This window comes from Balaenoptera borealis, assembly GCF_965194805.1.
Source record: "Balaenoptera borealis genome assembly, chromosome: X".
Classification (NCBI taxonomy): Eukaryota; Metazoa; Chordata; class Mammalia; order Artiodactyla; family Balaenopteridae; genus Balaenoptera; species Balaenoptera borealis.
Window position 1 is genome coordinate 21494755 of NC_138881.1, and position 25444 is coordinate 21520198.

At 39.3% G+C, this 25444-nt stretch overlaps 1 protein-coding gene across 3 annotated transcripts in view; it reads left to right on the forward strand.

Moving 5' to 3' along the window:
- POLA1 (DNA polymerase alpha 1, catalytic subunit) overlaps positions 1 to 25444 on the forward strand; it is a 292398-nt gene that overhangs the window by 111838 nt on the left and 155116 nt on the right. For all 3 annotated transcript variants that reach the window (XM_082375477.1, XM_082375478.1, XM_082375479.1), the window contains 6 exons: positions 5017 to 5049; positions 5787 to 5879; positions 7103 to 7308; positions 9133 to 9265; positions 16443 to 16574; positions 20913 to 21087. In XM_082375477.1, coding sequence (XP_082231603.1) covers positions 5017 to 5049; positions 5787 to 5879; positions 7103 to 7308; positions 9133 to 9265; positions 16443 to 16574; positions 20913 to 21087 — 772 coding nt within the window. The remainder of the gene's footprint in view (positions 1 to 5016; positions 5050 to 5786; positions 5880 to 7102; positions 7309 to 9132; positions 9266 to 16442; positions 16575 to 20912; positions 21088 to 25444) is intronic.

Sequence of the window (25444 nt, forward strand, 5' to 3'; positions counted from 1 at the left end):
CCCTATTATGCTAATGTATTACAAAAAAGTTTCCAGTTTATTTCTAATTTTATGTCATCAGTAACAGAAGAATCCTAAAGCCATTTGAGATTTCACTTGTCATTCTGTTCGTGCGTTATTTGTTTCGAATTTGACCTTACCCAGCATTTTCTTATCTTAGAAGATTCCCATTTTGTTTAGTTTCTGCATCAGATATCAAAGTGGGTTTCTTGTTAGTAGATATTACTATAATAGATGTATGCTTTTGGAGTAAGAGCTTGAAATTTTTTTTTTTTAACTGTGGGAAGTTGGTGTTTTCTCTCTCATTTAGTATTAATAAGTACTGTTTGGGACTTCCCTGGTGGCGCAGTGGTTAAGAGTTCACCTGACAATGCAGGGGACACGGGTTCGAGCCCTGGTCTGGGAAGATCCCACATGCCGCGGAGCAACTAAGCCCGTGCGCCACAACTACTGAGCCTGCGCTCTAGAGGCCGCGAGCCACAACTACTGAGCCCGCGTGCCACAGCTACTGAAGCCTGCGCGCCTAGAGCCCGTGTTCTGCAACAAGAGAAGCCACCACAATGAGAAGCCTGAGCACCGCAACAAAGAGTAGCCCCCGCTCGCTGCAACTAGAGAAAGCCCGCGCACAGCAACGAAGACCCAACAGAGCCCCCAAAAAAGGCACTGTTTTAGTCTGTAATACCATCTAAAATCATTTTATAACCTTTGAATGAATGCATGGCAAGACACTAGTATTCTGTTCTAACAAAAAATAAAGACCCTGGCCTTGTTAGGAGAACCTGTAACCACACACCTCAGTCGTAGCTGGTCTTAGGTGGCTGCTGTTGTTTATCCTGGCGCGACAAACATGCTTTGTGCTTAGTAAACCGCATCGTGGGTGTGTTCCTGAACACATTATTTTCTTTAGGAAGCAATTTTTTGAAATACACTTCACATTTCCTTTTTAGTCCCCACCATCCTTCCCCAGTCTTCAGAGGCTCAGACTGGGGCTAAAACACCTTTCGTGTTATTTTAATGATTGCTCTCCCCACCCCCAGCCCCACTCTTTTCCTGTTTCCCCCTCCTCTTTTCCCCCAACGGCACTGCTCTGCAAAGCCTGCAATGATTGATATGATGGCAGTGCTGTCATTCTTTTTAACCAAAAAAAAAGTCATTTTTGTTCTAGTTATTTTAATAGAGTCCCATTAAAGATGTATTGCTGACTGAAATACCGGCATGAAGGGCTCTCGCTGAGCTGAGCCCAGGAATTAAGAAGTCAGGAAATCGGCTGCTGCATTGCAAGAGCCTTGTGTGACACCGAATCTCCTGATTGGGGAGATCATTACTGCTATTATGACTCGACTTGCGTAGGAATTTTAAATTCCATCTGAATGTCAGTAATAACCCTCTTAGCAAATTATCCTGAATAAAATCACGAAGGCATTTTATATAATAGGTGTTGAATTACTGGATAGATTTGCTAATTAAATACTCTTTGTTCTGCTGCAGTTGACATTACAGGGTAAGATCTTGAACAATTATTCTCAACAGCTGTACTTTGTTAAGGGAAAAATTAACCACAAAGTTTATTTTTTTACACTTGAAGTTGGCAGATTTTTGAAATGTGCTTGAAAAAATTCCATCATCCAATTGGTAATGAGTAGATAAATATGCAGGTGTTGCTGTGAAATCAGATAACTGCAGACTGCCTTATTAATGAATTTAGCAAGCCTTTATAGCCCTGTGTTCTAGCTGATGGCACTTAGAAAATGATTTTCTGTCAGAATGGGTAGCTTTAATATTAGGCTTGTCACTTTGAAGTGAACTTATGAACGGTTATCTTGTAATCACTGTACCTTGTGTCCAGTAGACCTTTCAGGATACCTGTGGCTTTTTTTTTTAAATGCATTTCCTTAATGGGGAAAATATCTGTAATGTATAAGTTTTTGATTGTTGGCTTCCAGAACATTCATGTGGTATGGGCCTTTTAACAAGGCAGTGAGACATAATGAAAAGAAAATGAGACATAAGGTCCAGCTTCCAGATCAAGCTGCTGATTAGCTCTGTTACTTTGGGCAAAATCGTAGAGCCTAGTTTTCCTCATCTGTAAAATGGGGTTTATAATACCGCCTACTCCTCAGGATTATTCATTCAGCATTCTACAAATATTCATTAATAGCTCCCATATACCAGGGCCTCTGCTAGATAATAAGAGTTTGGTAACCCACAGGAAATATGGTGGTTAAAAGTATTGTCAGAAATTGGTACAACCTCTTTGGAGACCTGTTTGGCTATATTTATCAAAAATGTAAAAACACACAATCTTTGATGCAATAAGCCCTCTTGTAGGAGTTTATCTCGTTACTGGCAGATTGGCAAATTACATGTATATAAGGATTATTTATTAAAGTGTGTTTATGAAGGTAAGGATTAGGAACCACCTACGTTCATTGGTAGAGCACTAGTTAAATCATGCTTGGGTCATACAGTGGAATACTATGTAGTTGTTAAAAAAGAATAAGGCACCTCTTTATGTGTGGGCATGGAATAATCTCTAAAATAAAGTGTTACGTGAAAAAAAGCAGTTGCGGTATGTATAGTCTTTATAGTTTGCTTAGTTTTCTATCATTTTTGCAAAGCATCCACTGAGAGGTTTCTGCCACCAAAGGGGAACTCATTTTAGTAGCAGCCCTCAGATTGTGTGTGGAAATGGTTGTGAGTTGGTGGAAGGACAGCATGAGGGTGGGTGATGGATCTGAAAGGTGAACGTTGCCACTTCATGTTGGAGGTGCACTCAGGGATGACATAGTAGGTTTGGTTCACAGTGCAAAAGGAGAGCAGAATAAATCCGTTAGTGCATATGTGAAATTGGAGTCAAAGGTTGACAGATTGCTCCTGAGGTGGTGTACTTAGCAGGGAATGCTTACCTTGTGGGGTTGTCCGTTGTGATGAGGAAAGCCATGCCTAGCAAGGTGGAAGGGGCAGAAGGTGAAGAGAACTCGTGATAAGTAGTTTTGTCCTCACTATGATTAACTTGACTTGGGCTGATCTCATTATTGCCCTTTTCCCAAAGGAATTGTCAGGTATTCTCCCACAGTGCATTTCCCTGTAATTTGTATGTTAAGAAATGAAGATGAAGTGGAGGAGAGTGAATGTTTTTTATGAGTTAACTGGATTTTAGTGTCTAGTAGAAGAGTGATTGGGATTACTACGAGACCTATCAGTCAACTAGCCAACAGCTTTTCAAGTGCCTGTCAGATGTGAAGCGCAAACATGTGCTCTGACCTCCAGGAGCTTGTGGTCTAGTTGGGTAGGGGACAAACTGTCAGCTAAAAACTGTTTCCAGGGACTTCCCTGGCAGTCCAGTGGTTGGGACTCTGCCTTCCAGTGCAGGGGTGCAGGTTCAATCCCTGGTTGGGGAGCTAAGATCCCACATGCCTTGCGGCCAAAAGGCCAAAACATAAAGCAGAAGCAATATTGTAACAAATTCAATAAAGACTTAAAAAAAATGGTCCACGTCAAAAAAAAAAAATCTTAAAAAAAAAAAACCTGTTTCTAGAATGGGATTACCATGATTATCTTAGTCCAGTGGTCCTTAACCCTGCCTGCAACATAAGAATAATCTTGAGAGCTGTTTAAAAAAAATTGCTGGGGCCAGCTCTTGGCATTTTTTTAAAAGATCGCCGGGTGATTCCACTGTACAGCCACTATTGAAACCATTGGTTAGCCTGATCAGTATTCACCACCCCCAGGGCAGGAGAAGGTCTTCCTTTCCCAAGAACATAGGACACTGAACTCGTGCACAACATTGGGAGACAGTACTACAGAGGAGGCAGGCAATGGAAATGGAACGTAAGGGGTAGATATAAAAGATACTCTAAGGCCAGGATTTACAGGGATCTGTAATATAAAGGACAAGAAGGACAGAAACAACACCATGAGGTTTGAGCTTAGTTGACAAGAAAGACTCTTGGAGGTAGGAAAAAGAAATATAAATGAGGTAAATCTTCTATCTGGGTCATTGGAATAGTGACTTCTGGTTTAGATTGATGCTTTGAAAGATGGATGCTTGTCTAGAAGCAATAGCGTGCAGTGACTCAGGCCCCACGCTCTGGAGTCAGAGCGCCTGGATTCGTATCTTTGCTTTGTCACTTACTAGGAGAAATGAATTCTCTTCTCTTTGTTTTTTGCATCTAACAAATAAGGGTATTAATAGTGGCTGTCTTGGGGCCCTTAGAGAATGAAATGAAGAAATGCATGAGATGCTCATAGCAGAGCATCTTGCCCATATATTTTACACATACACACATGTACTGAGTGCTGAGGATGTTGTATTACTCCTTTGAAGAGGCCTTCATTTGTAAAATATGTTTTACTTCTGATCTAGTCCAAGATAATTTATGTCTGTTTTTATTTACCAACTACATTATAACCTGTATGCCTCTAGTCTTACAGCTGCATAGGCCTGGGGACAGACCTATCTACAGATACTATCTACTATATATGTTTGTCTTTATTTACTGAATGTTTATTGAGCCCCACTTTGCACTGGGCGCTGTACTAGCTCCAGGGATATATAGTAAAGATCTACATATTTTTTTTTAACTTTTTAAATTAAGATCCTGAATACCGTTTAAGAATTGCTAGATTTGAAATGCTTGGTCAAGCTTTTGTTTAGCCATGTAGTTCTATTTAAATATTGATAGCAAGAATAGTTTGCCTTTATGCCATATTATAACAGCATATTTTATTCATATTTATTAAAGATAGATCTTTACGTAGATCTGCTTACATAGATCTTACATAGATCTTTATAGCAAATCTGCTCACATATCTCTGCCTGAGAGTCAGTGTGGAGGCAAACTGATTTTTAGATTACGTTGATGATGTTGTTTTGAGGGTTGTAGTTAGAAAACCATCAAGAGCTTTAAAAATATATGGGAATGCCAAATCATTGGGTTACCTATCTCTGTCAGCATATGTTTAGGTTTTTGTAATTATATAATGCATTAATCTTGACTCTTTTATTTCATTTAGATTTTGATGCATACGAAAGAGATGGTACAGAAGGTAATGCTGAGCATTTTCATCATACAGTGATTCTTAGATATCATACCTGGTGACGTTTTTGTATTCAAGGAAAATTGTAACCCAGACTGGAAATGGCTTCTTAGGATGCCTAGTTTATGTTTATAATCCCTCCTAATGGATTATAGCCTTTTTCTTTTACTTACACTGATATGATCTAGCCACTGCTTGAAGCCTATATGTGAGTGTTTCTAGCAAATTAGTAACAGTGCTAATTAGAGCTTACTTCCAGGCCTTTATACTGTATGTGCTCTAGTGTTGTTTGTTATGATTGATTTTTTTGACACTTCATATTCTACTAAATACTGTTTGAAACTGTTAAGAATTTAATATGGATTTGTGCCCCTGAATTGAAAAAACCCATTTTGTTTCTGCTTCATAAATTGCCAGGACCACTAAGCATGTGGGACAGTGGGTAAATATAGACCCCCGTTTCCTAGTCTCTTATCTTTTTGAAACTAGATACTTCCCCTGCCACTCCACTCTCTGTTGTAAGAAAATTAGGGAGATTTTCTTAATGTGGCAGTGCTTGCCTTTCTGGTTCATTGGGGCTTAGTCTTTGATTGTGCAGTGACAATATGGGTAAGAAGAAATGTAAACTCTTGAAAAATCATCCGGAACCTGTAGTTTCTATAGTATGGAAAATCTTGAGTTTCACTGGGTACGTGATGGTCACAGTGTTTTTGTTGTTAACTTTTATAATATTTGCTTTTCATTAGATGAATCTTGAAGTTATTTATGGAGATACAGATTCAATTATGATCAACACCAATAGCACCAATCTGGAAGAAGTGTTTAAATTGGGAAACAAGGTGAGATAATTTTATAAAATTATCTGTTTTAACCTGCTTTTGTGAATTCTGTTTCTAACATGGAACTTCATAAATTCCAGTTTCTGTACATCTGTGTCCTTCTGAAAATAATAATAAACTTAGTGCCTTCGATTCTTCATCCTCTGTTATATTTCTTAACCTCCAGCTGTTTGTTTTGAGGGCAAAATTCAAAGGAAATTGGTTTTTCCTTAAGTGATGGATATGTTATACCTTTGAAAACAGTCTAAGTTTGGTAAGTGTAAGATGTGACCACATTAGTACCTATCACATTGTCATTCATAAGGAGAATTATGTCTCTAGTAGTATTGAGATGCATTTTATACAGTGATAGATATGGATAAGTACCTACCAACATATATACATATATCTATAATTTTTCCAGGAGTACTTAAAATATATTCGGAAAGTCAAAGGGACATTTAAAAGTAATCATTTGTAGCCTCCTAATTGCAGTTCATAATTAGCAAGTGCTTTTTGAGCACTTGCTATGTTAAGATATTGTCCCAATAAACGAAAACTAAGGTACCATCTTACAAGCTAACAGCTTCCTGCCCTTCCCCCCTAAAATGCGTGAAATTTGAACTGTAGTCTTTACTTAAGAGCAAGCTTGGCATATTGTACTCATTGGACCTTGAAAAGTTGTGCATTTTCCCTAGAGGTGATGGTCTGTGCCATGACCCTATCAATAAAGAGCAGGTGGCTGTTTCATTTATTTGTTCAGCAGGTAGTTATTTGCTTAAAGTCAAGGTGCTATGGGAGGTACAGGGAGATCTTAGACATTATTTTAATAGTCAAAGTTTTACTGGCCATGTATCTAGTTGTTGGACTATCTAATCTCTAATTCGGTAGTTTGAAGGTAAGTACTTATGCATTTAGTTTTTAGATTCGAAACAGAGTATTTCATAATTTTCATAAATTTCCTGGGGCTGACACTGCCAATTTTGTCCTTTGGTTGAGTGGGATGATATAGTTATATTATTGTCTCTTTGTTTATCTTTTTATCAGTTTTTGTCCCTGTGCTTTTTCAAAGTTCTTGCATCATACCAAACATAATATCGTGTTCTATATAACCTGAATAAATGCCTTCTAGTCTTATGTGACTTCTAGTTTTGTTTAGATGAACTCTTGGGAATTTGCGGCATGTTCATCTTCTCCCTATTAGATGTTTGAGAAGCTAGCATTAATGGTTGAAATTTTCACAGGTGAAAAGTGAAGTGAATAAGTTGTACAAACTACTTGAAATAGACATTGATGGTATTTTCAAGTCCCTGCTACTGCTGAAGAAAAAGAAGTACGCTGCTCTGGTTGTTGAGCCAACATCGGATGGGAATTACGTCACCAAACAGGAGGTGAAAGGATTAGATATAGTTAGAAGAGATTGGTGTGATCTTGCTAAAGACACTGGAAAGTGAGTTCAGTTTTCATTTTTGCTTTTGTTGTTTGTTTTTAAAAAAATTGAAGCATTAACGGTGTGGAGAACACTTTGATTCTGCCAAGCACAAGGACATGACTTCTTTTTTGTTATTGTTATCATTGCATATTAACAGTTCTCACTGATATGGAGTAGAATTTTACAGATGGGTTAAAACTTAGAAAAAGCCAAACTCGCTCAGTAAGAAATGCTTGCTGTAAGATGCATCTTACGAGTTTTAACTCATGGTGAGGGTAAGCCTTCACATTTTAGATGCTTACAGAGTTGGGTTCATCGATGTTGGCTTGTTTTTGTTTTGTTTTGCTTTACTGTTTCTTTTAGAATGTGCAGTGTGTTGTGCTCCTGAATGTTCCTAGTGCCTCCTTAGGGCCATAATTGTTAAGGTGTCCCCGTGTTGTGGCTTAAAATGTTCTGGGATTAAAAGTGGGCCATGGAGTGAGACTTTGTTCCCGCCCATATCATTTGTGTGTAAAGATTCTTACTAATCTCAGGTGAATTTAAGAGCTAGTTCTCAAATACTGTATGTACCTCAGAAATAATAAATGTCATGACTGACCCCTTAGTTTTACATCTGGGACTGAAGGTTGTGATAATAAGACCTATTTGTTTGTTTTTAGGGTCACATTAATTTATAAAGCACCCATTTTAAAAAGACGAATCCTTAGGTACTTTATGTACCATCTTTCCAGATAATTCCTGTTTTGTGAACCTGAACAGTTGTGAAAATAGAAGGACTTTTTTCTTTAAAGTGAAATGTTAAGTTAATTTTAGTATTGCTGAATGTCAGCATTTTTTACTTGTTTTCCAGTCTTCCTCTTGCTTTCAAGTTGGGAGATTGAGCATTTGTTGCTTCTGCAAAACTACTCTTGATTAGGCAAAGTTGATCATCTGAGTACGGGTCACTGTTAGCCTTTTATGAAATATAGTTTGAAATGCTTCATTGCCCCCAAATGTACTCAAAGATGAAACTACTTTGTATAGACTGTCAATTAGAGTGTTCTCTTCAGCTTTGTGTTTTCTAAGAAAAGATGCATCATAATAGAAGTAAATTTCTCTGAGTTAGAAATGTATTAGTAATTAAAGCTATACAAATGTTTTTGTCAGGGTTCTTTTTCTGACAAATTATAATGCAGCTGTCAAACCCTCGCTCTGCATTTTCTCAGAAATGGATAAAATATTGGCTTCCTTACTCCTTTTCTTTTTCGTTTTTTCTCTTTTTTTTGGATCTGATAGAATAACATGAAGTTTTTGAGGCATAGCAATACGGTTAGAGAACACTGAAAAATATTATAAAGCTGAAGAAAGAAAAGTTTGGAATCTTTGAGTTTTAAAAAATTTGCATAAAGAACTTTATATTCCTACTTTCCTAGCTTGTAGTCATCTCGGGCAGAGATAATATCTTGGTGCCTTATGAGGAAAGTGAAATATTTGTCTTCTCAAATTTCTCCTAAGAGTAGAACACAATTGCTTGTGAATTTTTGTAATTGCATAAAAATACGATGGAACTCATACCGCTCTCTGTACACACGCAACGGGAAGCCTTAGCTGCCACGTTAGAAAAAAAGGGGGGGGGGGTGCTGGTCTGTGTGTTTAAGGGCAAACCTGATGTTCCAAGGTTGGTAAACCTTTGACAGAGTTAATGTTAGAAAACACATAGTAACGGGCTTTTGGACATTAACTGTCATGTTAGCTTTTAGTATGGCTCTTGCCCACATGTTAGTCTAATGGCATTTATCTTCCTTTCTCTCCTTTATTAATAAAGTATGATACTAAAAAATCAATCCCTCTCTTTTTTTGCAGCTTTGTCATTGGCCAGATTCTTTCGGATCAAAGCCGGGACACTATAGTGGAAAACATTCAGAAGAGGTTAATAGAAATTGGAGAAAATGTGCTAAATGGCAGTGTCCCAGTGAGCCAGTTTGAAATTAACAAGGTAAATGTAGCATTTATTGCTGAATCCAGCTGCTGCCATGTGTTTTTCTCCTCCTTCAGATAGTTGAAAAACCACCTCATCCTTGCAATTGAAATAAATTCTAGCTAGTGATGAAAGCTGCTTAACGACTATCTCACAGACTGCGCATTAGCATACCACTCTTCCTCGCCCAGCCACTGGCATTACCCTGTCTGCCGTTGAGGCCTTCTCTCTCCATTCCTCACGGAAGCCTCGTGTCCAGAGGTTCTATGGAGTGATGTAGTTGATGTTTCAGGGACTTGGGAGTATTGCCTTCTTCATAGTCGTCCTAAGTTACAGTTGTTTGGGGGGCAGGCCTGTAAGCTTAGACAGAGAGCGTGTGTTTGTGTAACTTTACAGAAGGTGATCCTTAGGGGTACTTATAATCAGAAGGCGTTTTTAGACGTTGTTATTTAGAATTAAGGTGGTGCCAGCACTTTCTGTATATTCAAAGCACTTGTGCTTTTTTTTTTTTTTTAAACTGTATAGTTTCTCTTTATGGATAGTCTTAGTTGTTGAAAATAGGGAATATTTTTTCTTACCTAATTTGAAAAAGAAAATCTTGGTTTCCCAAAGTGCTGTGTAGTACAAGATGTTAGGTTATAGGTTTCTTTTTTTCCATTTAAACAGAGTATCTTTACATATTCCGAAGGTAATTTTGCAAATACCATTTCACCCGTTTTGTGATACATAAATTTTGTCAAAACTCATACTGAAAAGAATTTTAATGAAACAATCTAATGATGGCATTAAATGGAAGTTTTAGAATTAAAACTCGTTCTTAATACCCCTATGCTAAAGTAATGCTAGTCATTTTTGCACATTACCTTACTCTTTAAAACAGTTTTACATGGTAGCAAATACAGTGTATATTATTTTGAGATTTGTTTTCACTTAGCATATACAGATTTTCCCACATTTCTGTATTAGCCTTAAAAATCCTTATGTTAATCTTATATTTCACTGCTACATCTTTAATTAAAATTTTTGCTTGATTATTACATTATTTATTTTTGCTATTGTTAATAACTGTATTGAACATCTTGTTCATATGTCTTTTAAAAAATTACTATATGATCCTTTCTTTTTAAAACACATTTATTTATTTATTTACTTTTGGCTGTATTGGGTCTTCATTGCTGCGTGCGGGCTTTCTCTAGTTGTGGCAAGCAGGGGCTACTCTTCATTGCGGTGCGCGGACTTTTCATTGCGGTAGCTTCTCTTGTTGTGGAGCGTGGGCTCTAGGTGCGCAGGCTTCAGTAGTTGTGGCTCGCAGGCTGAGTAATTGTGGCTCGTGGGCTCTAGAGCGCAGGCTCAGTAGTTGTGGTGCATGGGCTTAGTTGCTCCGCGGCACGTGGGATCCTCCCGGAGCAGGGCTCGAACCCGTGTCCCCTGCATTGGCAGGCGGATTTTTAACCACTGTGCCACCAGGGAAGTCCCCATTTGTCTTTTTGCTTTTGGATGAATTACTTTCTTTGTTTAGATTCCTTGAAGTAAAATATTTGAGTCAAAAGATTTGAGTATCTCTGTGGCTTTTGTCAAATTGCTTTGTAAAAGAGTGATACTAATTGCTAATAACAAAATGTGTGCACCAGTTTCACCACAGATTTCCTTGTACTATAGAAGTGACATTTCATTGGTGATAATATCATTGGTGATATTTAAGTAAAACATTGCTACCATAAATGGATACGAAACAGTATTTTACCACTGGATTTAATTTGCATTTCTTTGATTCCTAGAGAGAATGAATATTTTCTACGCGTATCCTTACAATTTGTTTTTATTCTTAGTTAAGTCATTTGTTTCCTACTCCTTAACCATGATGTTTTTAATGTCACAAAAGAAGACATTCATTTATACATGAAAAGTACAAAAACTTAGAAGTAAGTAATATAAGAGGACGTGTGCCTTGACACTAGCTCTTCACTTTACGTGATGCAGTGCATGCCTATTGGCATGGAATCACTTGGGACATTGGAAAGTGGTTTCCTTTCAGATTTTGTTTTGTCTGTCTCTCAAAAATTTGCATAAGTAAGAATTACTGTTTCAGTCTTGCTTTGATCAATTTTTGCATCAGTTCTGCAGATTGAATCCCTGACACTGTCTGCCTTCTTAGAAATGTGAGTCCTCTGTTGCACGGGGTTCCAGGCATGAATTTGGAAGGCTGAGTCCAAACATGACCACATTATTGGCAAAAGAACACTGAGCACGTGTCCTCTAAGGTAGCGGGCCCAGTCCGTCATCTTCTCCTGTGGGTGATGGCACAGTGTTACTAGTGTGCAGAGAAACCTAGCCACATAGACACACTGGCCATCTCTGAGTTCTCAGGAACATTGTGCAGTCTTGCTATTTTGAAGTTTTTATTATCGAAAATTTAAATCTTATACAAGGGATTTCCCTGGTGGCGCAGTGGTGAAGGATCCGCCTGCCAATGCAGGGGGCACAGGTTTGATCCCTGGTCTGGGAAGATCCCACATGCTGAGGAGCAACTGAGCCCGCGTGCCACAACTACTGAGGCCCATGCATCTAGAGCCCGTGCTCCGCAACAAGAGAAGCCACCACAACGAGAAGCCTGCACACCACGACGAAGAGTAGCCCCTGCTTGCTGCAACTAGAGAAAGCCCGCGCACAGCAGTGAAGACCCAACACAGCCAAAAATAAAACAATAAATAAATAAATAAATAATTTTTTAAAAAAAACTTAAACAAAGGTAAAGAGAAGAACATCACGAACCCCCGTGTAGCCATCACTCAGCTTCGATAGTTATCAACTTAAAGTGACATTTATTATTACTAACAATACTAGTTAATAATTAGTGTGATTCGGGATGTGCGTATATTTTCATGTGGCAGAACTGAAACCGACTGTCTTTGTATTCTCCATTTCACTTGGCATAGTAGCTGGCAAATAATAGTTGTTCAGTGAGCATTAAAAGAATTCCTTTGCCTGTTTAATCATCCATTCATCAAACATGGAGTACGTCTTATGTGCACAGTGCTAGATTCTGGGATATAAAGTAGAATAAGCAAAACCTGGTTGGTATTTTCAAGATATTAATGGTCTAGCAAAGATATTTACTGTCACATGCTCTTATACTTTTTTAAGTAAAGAAGAAGAATTTCTTCAGTGTCAATGAAAGTAGAGTCAATTCTGATGAAAGAGCTCTCTATATCATAGTTATTCCTGTGTCAGGTTACATTAAGCTTTTTATATATCAAGAGTGACTGTCTTGGGCTTCCCTGGTGGCACAGTGGTTGAGAATCGGCCTGCCAATGCAGGGGACACGGGTTCGAGCCCTGGTCTGGGAAGATCCCACGTGCCGCGGAGCAACTGGGCCCGTGAGCCACAACTACTGAGCCTGCGCATCTGGAGCCTGTGCTCCGCAACAAGAGAGGCCGCGACTGAGAGGCCCGCACACCGCGATGAAGAGCGGCCCCCGCACCGCAATGAAGAGTGGCCCCCGCTTGCCACAACTAGAGAAAGCCCTCGCACAGAAACGAAGACCCAACACAGCCACAAATAAATTAATTAATTAATTAAAAAAAAAATATATATATATACCTTTAAAAAAAAAGAGTGACTGTCTTAATTAACATTTGTCTGAATACCTGTACTGTTTAAAACTTGTGAGTAAATCAGTATTTACATTTTGTCACTTGCAAAGGAGAGTGGAGTCGAAGAGTCCATGTATGTGACTGGTTGTGGATGGTCTTATGATAAGATATAGATTAGGTTAGATTAGATTAGATTGATTTTGTGGGTATTAGTGGGCTTGAAAATGGGAGGTTAGCATAGGGTGGAGGGGTGAAGTGGTGAGATTTACCTTTGTGGAGATTTAAGCCCTTGTTGCCAAAAGCAACTGAAAAACACTGTGTGTGATTTTTCTGAACTGCCGCAATTTTAGCTTAAATATGTTTCATAAAGTAACACAAAATACTTCACAGCTGATTTGTATAGCCCTGGCTAACTTGAGCCTAAACCACCAGGAAGCATGTTTTGAAAAATCAAGCCTTCTGAAACTAGACTGTAAAATCCCCAAATAGTCCCAATCTAATAATTGGAAAGTATGTCAGATGAAATTCAGAATTTCGTAACATTGCACTGAAGTATAGTCAATTGAAGAAGATAACGGTTTTCTTAAGTAGAGTTATATTGATTAAAATTTCTATGCAGTATTACCCGTCCAAGTCAATCAAGACTTCGCATAATGCAGGTTTGAGAAGATTTAAATACTTAGAGAGGCTTCTAGGCACTCTCCTACACTGAGTGTATGATTTAGAAAGTGTACAGCACGGTGGGGGGGATGTGCAGCCATGTTTGAGGACCTGCTTTATTCTACTACAGTAGTTCTCAAATTTCCTGATCTCAGGACATTTTCACACTCTTAAAATAGTTGGGGACTGCAAGAGCTTTTGTTTATGTAGCTTATGTTGATATTTACTGTTAGAAATTAAAACTGAGAAGTTTTAAAAGCATTTATTCGTTTATTTAAAAATATCAGTAAACCCATTATATGTTTACAAAAATAAAAAATTTTTTTAATTAATTAATTTATTTTTGGCTGTGTTGGGTCTTCGTTGTTGCGCGCGAGCTTTCTCTAGTTGCGGTGAGTGGGGGCTACTCTTTGTTGCGGTGCTTGGGCCTCTCATTGCGGTGGCTTCTCGTTGCGGAGCACAGGCTCTAGGCGCGTGGGCTTCAGTAGTTGTGGTTCGTGGGCTCAGTAGTTGCGGCTCGCGGGCTCTAGGCACACAGGCTTCAGTAGTTGTGGCACGCGGGCTCAGTAGTTGTGGCTCGCGGGCTCTAGAGCACAGGCTCAGTAGTTGTGGCGCACGGGCTTAGTTGCTCCGCGGCATGTGGGATCTTCCCGGACCAGGGCTTGAACCCGTGTCCCCTGCATTGGCAGGTGGATTCTTAACCACTGTGCCACCAGGGAAGTCCCACAAAAATAAAATTTTTTCATGAAAAATAACTATATATTTCAAAACAAAGAAAAATTAGCCAGAGGAATGGTGTTATTTTGCAATTTTGCAAATCTTGTTAACGTCTAGTTTAGTAGAAGACATCCGCGTTCTTATATCTGCTTGTGCATCCAGTCTGTTGTGATGTGTGGTGTTGGTTGAAGCATAGGAAGAAAGTCAAGTTTCACACAAATATGTAGTTGGAAAAAGGAGAAATATTTCAGTAATTTTTAAAGATAGTTGTGTGTATTCTTCTTTGATTCTACACCAATACTCTATAAGTGGTATTGTCTTCAAGGTTATTTGTATTGTGGAAATAGGAAACCATATCAATGAACTTTTCATACTCTTACATTAAAATCTTTTCATCTGTGCAGTGCTTTGAATGGATCTTTTACCCATGTGTGATGTTACGCAGTTGTAACTTATTAAATGTTGGTTCCCTGAGTTTTACAGATCTTCCAAAATATTGATACATTTCATTGTATATTAACAAAAACCACATTTTAAAATATTCCTACTCATCAGAAGAGTCTTTAAGTATTGGAAAGCTGTCAAGCTCACAGGAGTGGAAACAGAATTTCCAAAATTCTGATTTGTGCTAGATAGCTTCAGTATTATCATAGGCAATATATACTGTCAGGTGTTTTCCTTGAAGTAGCAGGCTCGCTTGGTTCTTTTTGAGTGATTGTCTGCCAGGTACTCAAGTTAGACTAACAGTAGTTGGCCTGCCATTCTTTCAAATAAAAATTGGGTTGAGAAAGGCAGCTAGTTTAGCTTGCAACTCAAATAATTGCACAAATGCATTTCCTCGAGCATCCTTCGTTCTTGAGTATACTGTAGATGTGCCTTGTGCATACTTCCCATTTTGTCACACAAAATATTAGCTTTCTACTCAAGGGTCAAGAACTTAAAAAAACTGTGAGTGTGTCATGGTGACGAATACAATGAGTATTAGCGCAGTTTGGTGCTGCTGTCCAGGTTCATGTTTATAAGGCATCAGCACCTTTACTGACCTTTGTTTCTGTATCACCAGTGCAGATAGTATTATTAGGAAAATAGCTTTGACTTCTCCACCCCCTGAAAGGGTGTCGCTAACCCCCAGGGGTCTGCAGACCACACTTAGGTGATCTAGACATGGAGCACCCTATTCCCTGTCCTTCCACTTGTCTTTTGAAACCCACCCCTTCCCTTTGTGCATATTAAGTTCCAGTCCAGTAGACTGTATTTTTTTTTCTCACCTCTTGATTTTAAGTTTTGCTTTTTCCCTCTGCTTGAATGCTCTTGCCCCGTCATCTTTTCTTAAAATCTATTTTTTTCCTTCATGTGCCAGTTCGTTTTTTTCTTCCATGATTTCTGCTCTCAAATGGTAGCCATCTTTCCCTTTCTAAACTCTCCGTAACACTTAGTTTACCACTCCCTTCTGGCACATGTAGCTTATTTTAGAGAGTTTTTTTGTGGAATGGGGAATCGTCTGCTAATGGCAGGTGACTTAGGACCAGTGACTGTCTTATTCATCTTGCAGTACTTTACAGTGCTTGAACTTAGTGAATTATTGCAGAGTGAGCGAAATAATTTCTTCTGCAAACATTTGGTTGCTACTACACACCAAGAATCGTTCTGAGCCCTCTGAATGCAGCTGTGGGCAAGGCTGACGTGTTCCTGCTCTCGTGGGGCTTACTTTCTGTTAAAAACTCAGTCACTCTGCCTTTGGAGAGCTTAAATTGACAGTGTGAGTAAATCCAGTGATTTCTGGTGCCTTAGGGATTTATTTAGGCTCGAGAAGCCTTTGAGAAACAGATCATTAAGTCAGAGTAACCGTTATCCGTCCGTCTTAACTAATCGGTTAATTCAGTGAGAGAATTGCAGACATTAGGAGGAACTCTAAGGCTGCATAGAAGACTGAATTCACAGTCTTAATCTTTATATCCAAGTATTGTGTGCCATGGCCCAGAAACTCATGTTTCTTTTTTTTCAGGGTTATATCTGGTCATATTAGTTACTAAATGAAGGAGAGAGGAGCCTTGAGGATAGAATGTCTGAAGATCCTGTGGCAGTGTTTTCTACATACAGCTTCTGTCATTTTTATGTTTATGTGGCTGGTGTGATTCTAGCAGAGATATGTTTAGTGTATATCTGTGTGAGAAAGGTTTCATTTTAAAGTTTGGGGCTTTTCGTTCCCTCTTTTTCTCTTTTAGGCGTTGACAAAGGATCCTCAGGATTACCCTGATAAAAAAAGCCTACCTCATGTACATGTTGCCCTCTGGATAAATTCTCAAGGAGGCAGAAAGGTGAAAGCTGGAGATACTGTGTCGTATGTCATCTGTCAGGTAAAACTGTCATAATAAATAAGATTTACACCAATTCCGAGCCCATAGTAAAATCCATCTCTCCATGGTGTCTTATTTAGTACTCTTCCAAATAATTGATGCTATAAAGAGAGGGTTTAGTCTTGGTTGGTTTTGCAGCATTTAAAAACACTAGTCCAGGGATATGACATTTTATTAAAATTTTTATAAAACATTTGAGACTAGTGTTTTGGTTGAGTGAAATTACTTTGGTGAGACAGGTATATAACAGTAGCTGCTGTTTCAATCTGAAATTAACTTGAATGAAAATGTCTACCAGTTTGCTTGTATATCCAGCAGTAGTCCTTTATCATTCCTTTTGCAGCAGTTTCCATTCTGAATATTATTCTACCAAAAGAGTAAATGCATTTTTCACTAGCCTGTTCAAATAATTACTTGAAAAAAAAATACGAAATGCATGGTTATGGAGAAAGGTGAGATGTCCTAAAAAGATACCTTATGAAGAAAACACAGATTATCTAACCAGCTCCTTTTTTTGGGGGGGGGGAAGTGGAGGGGGCCTAGAACCCACCTCTTGTCTTCTCCCTGTTCCATGAGACACCTCTCAGGAACCTCTAGGTCTTCTGGAACAGTTTTAAACCACTGACCAGTTTCTTTTGAGAGTAGCATGCCTCTAACAGTCAGGGATAGGGAGAAAGGGTAGAACAGAAGAGGGTTTTGGTTTTGTGGTTGTTTTTTTTTTTTGAAAGCACTTAACTCCAGTCGGAACAAAGGAGGGGTCTCATCCCTTCTCCCTGCTTAAAAAAAAAAGTCAGAGTCAAAGCCTCTATCCAAATTCTTTACAGTTACTATGGTGTGGTCTGTTTACCAAAAGGCATAATTCATCTCAACAAGACTGTTCTTTTTAATTAATTAAATATTGCTTTTTGTTATTACAGTAAAAAAAAAAAATGAGATAAGCCTTAAACTTCACTGCAATGTGATTGATCTTTGTCAAAGTACAGTCAATGTGTTTTGCAATCAGAGAGCCTTTTCAAAATGTAGAAGTCGTCTGCTAATATCTGCTTGGTACTGTAGATGATGTACATAACAAATGATTTAAGTACATGGACAGGAATCAGCACTTGACTCTGTCTCCCTCCTAGGGTTACCCTTGATTAAGAACTGTTACAGAAAGCCAATTCCTGCAGGAAAATATTTCCATAAATGTCTGACTCTCTCAAGCCCTTAATGTGCTTTGCATATTGCCTCTGACAAGTCTCATCTCAAAAAAACAATTTTCATATTATGCAAATAAAGATTTGGTAAATAGGCTAGGTTTTTTTTTTCACTTAGGTATTCACATACATGGAAAAGCTGTTAAGATTATTAATGACAGGAGCAGATGGCAACATACAACTTTGAAAAATTATATGGGTTTTCTGAAATAGCATCTAAAAATGAAATCAAGCCACAATTATGTTTTGGCTAAACCTGGAATGGAGATGTATGGTCCTATGATCAATGTATTTCAAAAGTCAAGCTTATATTCCTTGATGTCTGAATATTGAGGTCTTTTGATTTCTTCTTCTCGGGTCTTACTGATATAAGAAAAGCTCAAAATGCTGATGCTAAATCCAGTTTGATGTATTTTCAACCCTTTTCCCATTCGACTGGTGCTGGGTGTTAACTTATTTGCTTGTTAAAAGAACAGTTCATGTTTCTTTTATTGATTTATTCTTCTCACTGTATCCCAAGAAAAGCTGTAGGACTTTAATTTGCCTTTGTCCCCCAGCAGTGGGGCATGCCCACTTTCAGCATGTTTGCTAACCAAAGCTGCCTACTTCTTTTGCTTTTAAGCACTCAGGTTATTCTTCCTCTTTCCTAACACAATTATATTTTTAGAATATGTTTCTCAAAATGTATGATGACACATTTTTAGGAGAACTATTTACTGCTCTAAGCAAAGGTGCCCTCGAAGAATAACCTATCTCCTAAACAGGTTCTTTTTTGTTTAAAATTTACATTTTGAATATAGTACTCTACTGATAACTTATTCAGACTATAAATTCAGGTGAATTCAGAGAGTAATGTTTGTGGTATGTAATTTATATTGTAGTTCATAGTCTTATTAAACCATGTGGATTATTTGCTGAGATCTTAAATCAACTTCCACTTGTTGGTTAAGTTTTAAATCCTTAATTATTTAACTTTCATTGGACATAATTTTCATAAGGCATGCCTTTAACATAATTGTTTTAAGGGCCCCACTTGTCATCTGTTAAAACTTTTTTTCCATTGGTTTCCTACTAAAGATGACCGCATAGTTTTGAATGAATTGTCTGCATCTGGTTGTCTCTGTAAAGTATGTACTTTGAGAAGTTCACAAATTACTATATGGGCACTTCAAGGAAGACCAACATTGCTTCTCAGTCTATTTTTAAAGATGTATGGGATGTGTTTTTGCATATACCATGGGTTTGAGAATTAGGTCTTTGAGGGATATATCTTATGTCACAGCCTAAATGTTTGCTAGGTTTGAGAATTAGGTCTTGCTAGGTTTGAGAATTAGGTCTTTGAGGGATATATCTTATGTTACAGCCTAAATGTTTTTGCAACATAACACAGGAAAACCTGTCATCTTATCAATTCTTTTGAATTTAGTCATGTTTGAGCTCAGATGTTTTTACATACAATAAGAAATATGTTTGGGAAAAACTTTTTCAACTGAGAATATGCTTAGAACTTTTTCAACTGTTTTTTTACAGACATGAGAACATCTAATGATATATTGGAAAGTAACTCAAGGGCCGTTTTTAAAAAATAATACTTTGTCTCTACAAATTTCGTTTTTATTCTTTATTAAAAATTTCTAAACTCAACATTACTATAATCTTAAGGACAGACCAGTTTTTAAAAAAAACTACAATTCTATAAATCAGTCAGATTTCATGTGTTTGTTAAAAGGCAGTCTGAATATAGTTGTGGTGCCTAAAGACACTGCCCAAGGATTTTTCACACTCTTTTTGTCATTGGCTGTCAGCTTACTCTCATCTAACAAATCAAACTTCTAAAAAGGCAACAATTAAAGTTGATTAATTCTGCCTAATTTCTTTTACTGTATTGTGAACTCCTGAAAAATAATTATGAGCAAGTCTTTTAATCTGAGGTTTGCTTCCTTTCTAGTTATTTCATTATATCTTAGCATAGGTAGAACCTAGTTGATAAACATCCCAGTTTGTTTCCATCAGGAGCCTAGCCAGAGAATAGAGGCCACTGCTTCCAGTTTGTGGTAAGACAACGGTATGAAAGGTTGCCTCTGCTTTGGGCTGGGCACTGAGCTGAGAAGGGACTGATTGTAGCAGGATTGAAAGAATAGGATTCACATTATAATCAGTTTTGCAGAGCAGCGGAGCACTGTGAATAGTTAAAATTTACGAATCTGAATAATAAATTCTGTTGTTGCAGACAAGAGGAAGAGTGGAGCGAGTTGTTGGATGTTGGTCCAGTAGAGTGATGGCTTTTTGATTCACAGATGATGATGACATCACCCACAGGACTGTATGTGGGCCAATTATATAGAGTTTCACAACTTTTATTTTTAGACAGTAAAGAGAAGAGGAAGGCCTTGAAAAGAGGCTCTCTGGCCCTTCTTCCTTTCCTTGAGGAAGAGCCGCGTAAACAGCACAAAATGGCACGCCCTTCGTTCCAGTGGCCAAATATTTTGCTCCTAGAGCACTCTACTCCACCAAGGCGACTTTCTTAATTTTACTCTTACCTATTATATCTTGTACATAAGTTACTGCTCTTGGGTTTTGTGTACTGGCCTATTCCCCTTGCTCATTTGCTTCTCAGTGATACATGTAGCTCTCATTGAGAGATATTGCACACACACACACACTCCCTGTCTTTAAGATGATAATACAACTAGAATTCTTGCAAGGAGGGATTGAGTTAACATAATAGAAGGGTCACACATTTTTTTGTCATGACTCCTAAAAGGCCTTTGTTAGCAAGTCTTCCCTGTGTGTTTCTGTGATATGGCAGGTGGAATTGTTTAATCTAGTCATGCCATCTTGTTGGTTTCGAGTTTCAACAAAAAATAGAACACAACACATGCTGGATTTACATTCCTGGACAGTGGGCGAGTTGTTCTCCTTGATCTTCCTCCTGTTAGTTGCATATGAAATGTTCACCAATAGCTCAAAGGACTTCTTGGTGTTTGGAATTGAATACATAAAATTTGAACTGTTGTCCAAAAGGATTTCGTGGTGTTTGGAATTGAATATATAAAATTTGAATTGTTGTCCCTCTCTTTGTCCAAGCAAGTACTTGTGATTGAATTTCTCACAATTTTACCTGTACCGTGTCCTCTTGTAGGATGGGTCAAACCTCACTGGGAGTCAAAGGGCCTATGCACCCGAGCAGCTGCAGAAGCAGAACAATTTAAGCATTGACACCCAGTACTACCTGGCCCAGCAGATCCACCCAGTCGTGGCTCGAATCTGTGAGCCAATAGATGGAATTGATGCTGTTCTCATTGCAACGTGGTTAGGTAAGTGTCCAAACTCACATAGCCCCTTGCCCGGCAACAGCAGCCCGTGCGGTCATCCCTTACCCATCAGGAGCCCTGTTTAGAGGCACGGTACTATGTCAAGCACTTCTTTGTTTGTAGTTGAGCATTTATTTTTGTGGTTGTTTGGTTAATGTCTGTCTCCCCTCCTATATGAACCCCACAGGCTTGCTACCTCTGTAAGCACATGCCTGCTCTAGGGTAGGCGCTCCGTCAGCAGATGATGAGTGGGGAGAGAGAGAGGCGGCAAAAGAAGGGATAAGAGAAGATTTTCGGCGCCCTCCTAGTCTCAGCATACATTGTTGTCGCTTTTTTTTTTTAATTTATTTTTTTTAATTTATTTATTTTTGGCTGCGTTGGGTCTTCATTGCTGTGTGCGAAGTTGCGGCGAGTAGGAGCTACTCTTCATTGCGGTGGCTTCTCTTGTGGAGCACGGGCTCTAGGCACATGGGCTTTAGTAGTTGCAGCACGTGGGCTCAGTAGTTGTGGCTTGTGGGCTCTAGAGCGCAGGCTCAGTAGTTGTGGCGCACAGGCTTAGTTGCTCCGCAGCATGTGGGATCTTCCTGGACCAGGGCTCGAACCTGTGTCCCCTGCATTGGCAGGTGGATTCTTACCCACTGCGCCACCAGGGAAGTCCCTACATCATTGTCACTTTAATCAGTGAACTTCACTTAATAAGAAGATGCATTGTATCTTGATTATTGTTTCCTCTTGTCTCAGTCTCTAAATGTGTTTTTGTATGGAGTGAGAATACACAGCTTTTTTAACATTAAAACGTTTAACTTGTATTCAATTCCTTTCGAGTATCCTGCTCTCACTTTTAAAAATTCTTCTAAAACTGGACTCATTATCTTCTAGGAATTAGTTGATTCCTAATTTCTCATCACTCTGGAGGTGCCAGCCAACCCTGAAACCTCGTTGTTTCTCAGACTTTTTGCCAGGTCACCAGATTGTCATCTCTTGCTTAGAAATGTATTTCATAACCAGCCCTGATTTCCTTTCTAGATGACCAGCATGTTGAGAGTTACATTGCTTTAAGTTCTCTGCTCTCTATCCCATTGTACACAAAGATGAATATTTTTAGAATAAGTGCCTAATAAAGTCCTTGGCTGGCTCCTCACTGTCTATAAGTCCAGTTGCCACTGACATCTTACAGTCTCTGACTTCGGCAGTTATAGACTAACTTTCTAGCTCCAACCTGTATTTCTAGCCTGACTTCTTATTTAGTGTACTCCGGGTCCCCTAAATATGGCATTGTTTAATCTGTCCATGCTTCATGGAAAATTCTCCTCCTCTTCTCATTGAATAAGTCTGGCTTAAGACACGGGCTTTGGCATCATAGGGATCTGGGTTCAAACACTTGTTCTGTCGCTCACGCGCTCTGTGGCTTTGGCAAGCCTCTGAAGCTTGGTCTCAGCCTTGGTTTCTAGAGTTGCTCTGAGGGAGCGATTAGCGATACATGTGAGATGCTCTGCACAGGCCTGGGCAAGGGGAGTGCGCAGTGAACGCCTGTTGTGGCCACGCCCCAGCCCCCTGCCAGCCCTCTGCAGAAATATGTTCAAACTCCTCTCGTCCCTGGGATTTGCACGCAGTTAGCTCTCTGTGCGTTTATGGGCTGAGACTGGACAGATGAATCATCAAGTCACATACTTTCCACGCTGCCCCTGTTGAATATGTTTCTGAGCTCCTTCCCGCCAGTGGGTTCCCCCCGCCCCTGCCATCAGTGTCTGCTCTGGAAGTGGAAACTCATTTTTGACATTTGCCTAAGCAAAACATAATTAGGAAGATAAAATTCTGCTACCCAGATCATCATATAATGTATTCTCAAAGTTGAGTTGTATTTGATGATGTTTATAAATCCTCAGCTGGGAGGAGGGAGTGTAAGTGCACAATATTTTTTAGCTTCCTTCTTTTTTCTCTCCTCTGCCTTGAGTGCGTACTCTATTGGAAACTGTAATGAGTACTTTGCATATGTTATCTCATTTAATCCTTTCAGTAACCCCATGAGGCTATGTTGTTTCCTTCATTTTACGGAGAAGAAAACTGAGGCTTAGAGAGGTAACTAACTTGGTCTTGTCACATAGCTAGTGAGTGGCCAACCGTGGTTGGTCTGGGACCCAGCTCTGCGTGACTGCAAAGCTTGTGCTTGTAGCCACCACCTCTTCTTAGCTCTGGGAGGCTGTGACACATGCCCTCAGCCAGGAGCGCGGTGGCGTGGGTGTGAAGGCCCGGGAGCTTCATCTTTGTGCTTCCTCCTTGCCCCACTGCAAACCCCCAGCCCTGCTGACAGCCCTTCAGCAGAAGCATTTGTTTTTTAGAGTAGATCTTCCAGGTTTTCCATTTGGATCATCAAGAGCCTGGTTCATAGGCTCACCATTGCCCTATTCCTTCTTTGGTTCTGAATTTTCCAGTGGCCCAGAGCCGAGGAGAGGTAGCTGGAACAAGCCTCATCTTGTGAGTGACATTTAACAGATAAGGGTGGAGCCTTGTATGTTCGGCAGAAGAGCTGTAGAGTAGAAGGCGGTGGAGCCTGGCTGGTAAACAGCCTGATGCCTGCTCAGATGTCTCAAGAGTGGCCATACCAGGAGGAGACCAGACTGATTTCGTTGGTTACAGGGTCATATTTAAGATCATTTTCATATCAATTAAACAGCAGGCAGATTGTGGCTGCTTAAAGATGAAACTTTCTCATCATTGTGACTGTCATATGAATCCAGTTTTCACAAATCATTTTCTAAGCCAGTAGCCTAGTGGGCCCCATCTTCAGAGTGTTCTTGCTATTAGTGACCAGGCTCAGTCTACAGAGGGGACCCGTCATGCTTGTGCGTGGTCTCAACACATCCCCATCTCTCCTACCCCATCACCTGAAAGCTCTCGGTGCCAGGTAGCCGCTTGGAGCTGCTGAAGGGCCTGTGTTTCTAGCTCTGAAGGAGCTGCTGCCACTCCCCTTTGTACCTTCTTTTTCTCGTTTTTGTCTTCTGCTGTTTGGCAGCAGTTTTTATGCTGAAGACATGTGAAGTTGTCATCATTGCGCAGTGTGCCTCCTCCCACCACAGCCCCAGCCGTCACGAACGGTATCCACATACCTATCTACATACATGGTAAATCTCCTAGTCCTTTATCTCTCCCTCTTTCCTCATAGGAGGGTCCACAGTGATGAAGTGCAGAACAGCAAGTGCCAGTCACCATGAAGATCTGTAGAAAACATTGAAGCTTGCTGGGCAGATCTTTGCAGGCATTTGCCCCCTGCCCTATTTGGGAGCTGCATTTTTATCTGCGTCCTTTATTCCTCTACCCCAAGTGACAATTAGGGTGGCTGTTCTTCACTAGGGGATTTGAGGCCCCTGTTTTCAGTTCTCACTTAGCCTGTGCTTTGAGAGGAGAAGGGAGGAGATAGGGAAGTGGTGGGGAAGTAAGGGGAGGAGTGTTAGGGGTGCATGGTGTTTCTAAGAGGTGCAAGCTATAGGCACACAATTACTGTAATTTGTTTTTAAAGTTCTAAATCTGTTTTCTTTATATTAAAAAAAACTGCCGTTAGTGAACTGACACCGTTACATAAGTTGAAGTCTGCAAATATATACATAAAATACAAGCCCTCCAACTGCCTAATCACAGACATAAACTAATTCTCTTGCCTTTAATGTAGTTTTTATCTTTGATTAATCAAATGTATGACAGTGTTGAAACTTCAGTGAAGTTCGCTACTTTGTCCTTTTAGCTAGTATAAAGAAATCAGGAATAATGGCATAATTTCATTTAGGAAAATTATTAAGTTCATGATTTTTTATTTTTAAGACTCTTTTGTGGAGAGCAACTATATTTTTCAACTACTTCTTTTTCTGTTGCTTTTATACTGCTTTCCTTGAAATGAAAGGCAAGCATCAACTGTTGGTTTTATCCTGTGGCTTCACTTTGGAAATTCTCTATTTCTCCCCGTCAGGATACCTCCTGAAGTCTGTCTGGTGGCATGTTGCATGTCCAGGTGTTCTGTATGGGAAGGTCGTTTCAGTGAAAAGGAGAGAGGACAGTCTATTAAATGAGTGAATGAATAAGTCTGTTGTATTGAAAGAGAATGATTTGTTCTCCCTAATAACTAATGGTCCTCATTATCCCACAGTAAAATGTGTATCATTTTTCTGAAACCCATGCAAGATTATTGCTGTTGGGCTTAAATAAAGCTAAATTTTACTCTTTTCCATCTGTGAATAGAAAAAAATGTAGTATTACTCTTCTTATACAATAGCCCTATGGGAAACATGGCCACTAAAACTTGGAACTCTCAGCTTTTGTTCTCCAGACTGTAGGTTTTTTTTTTCTCTCTTGTTCTAATGAAAGCTCT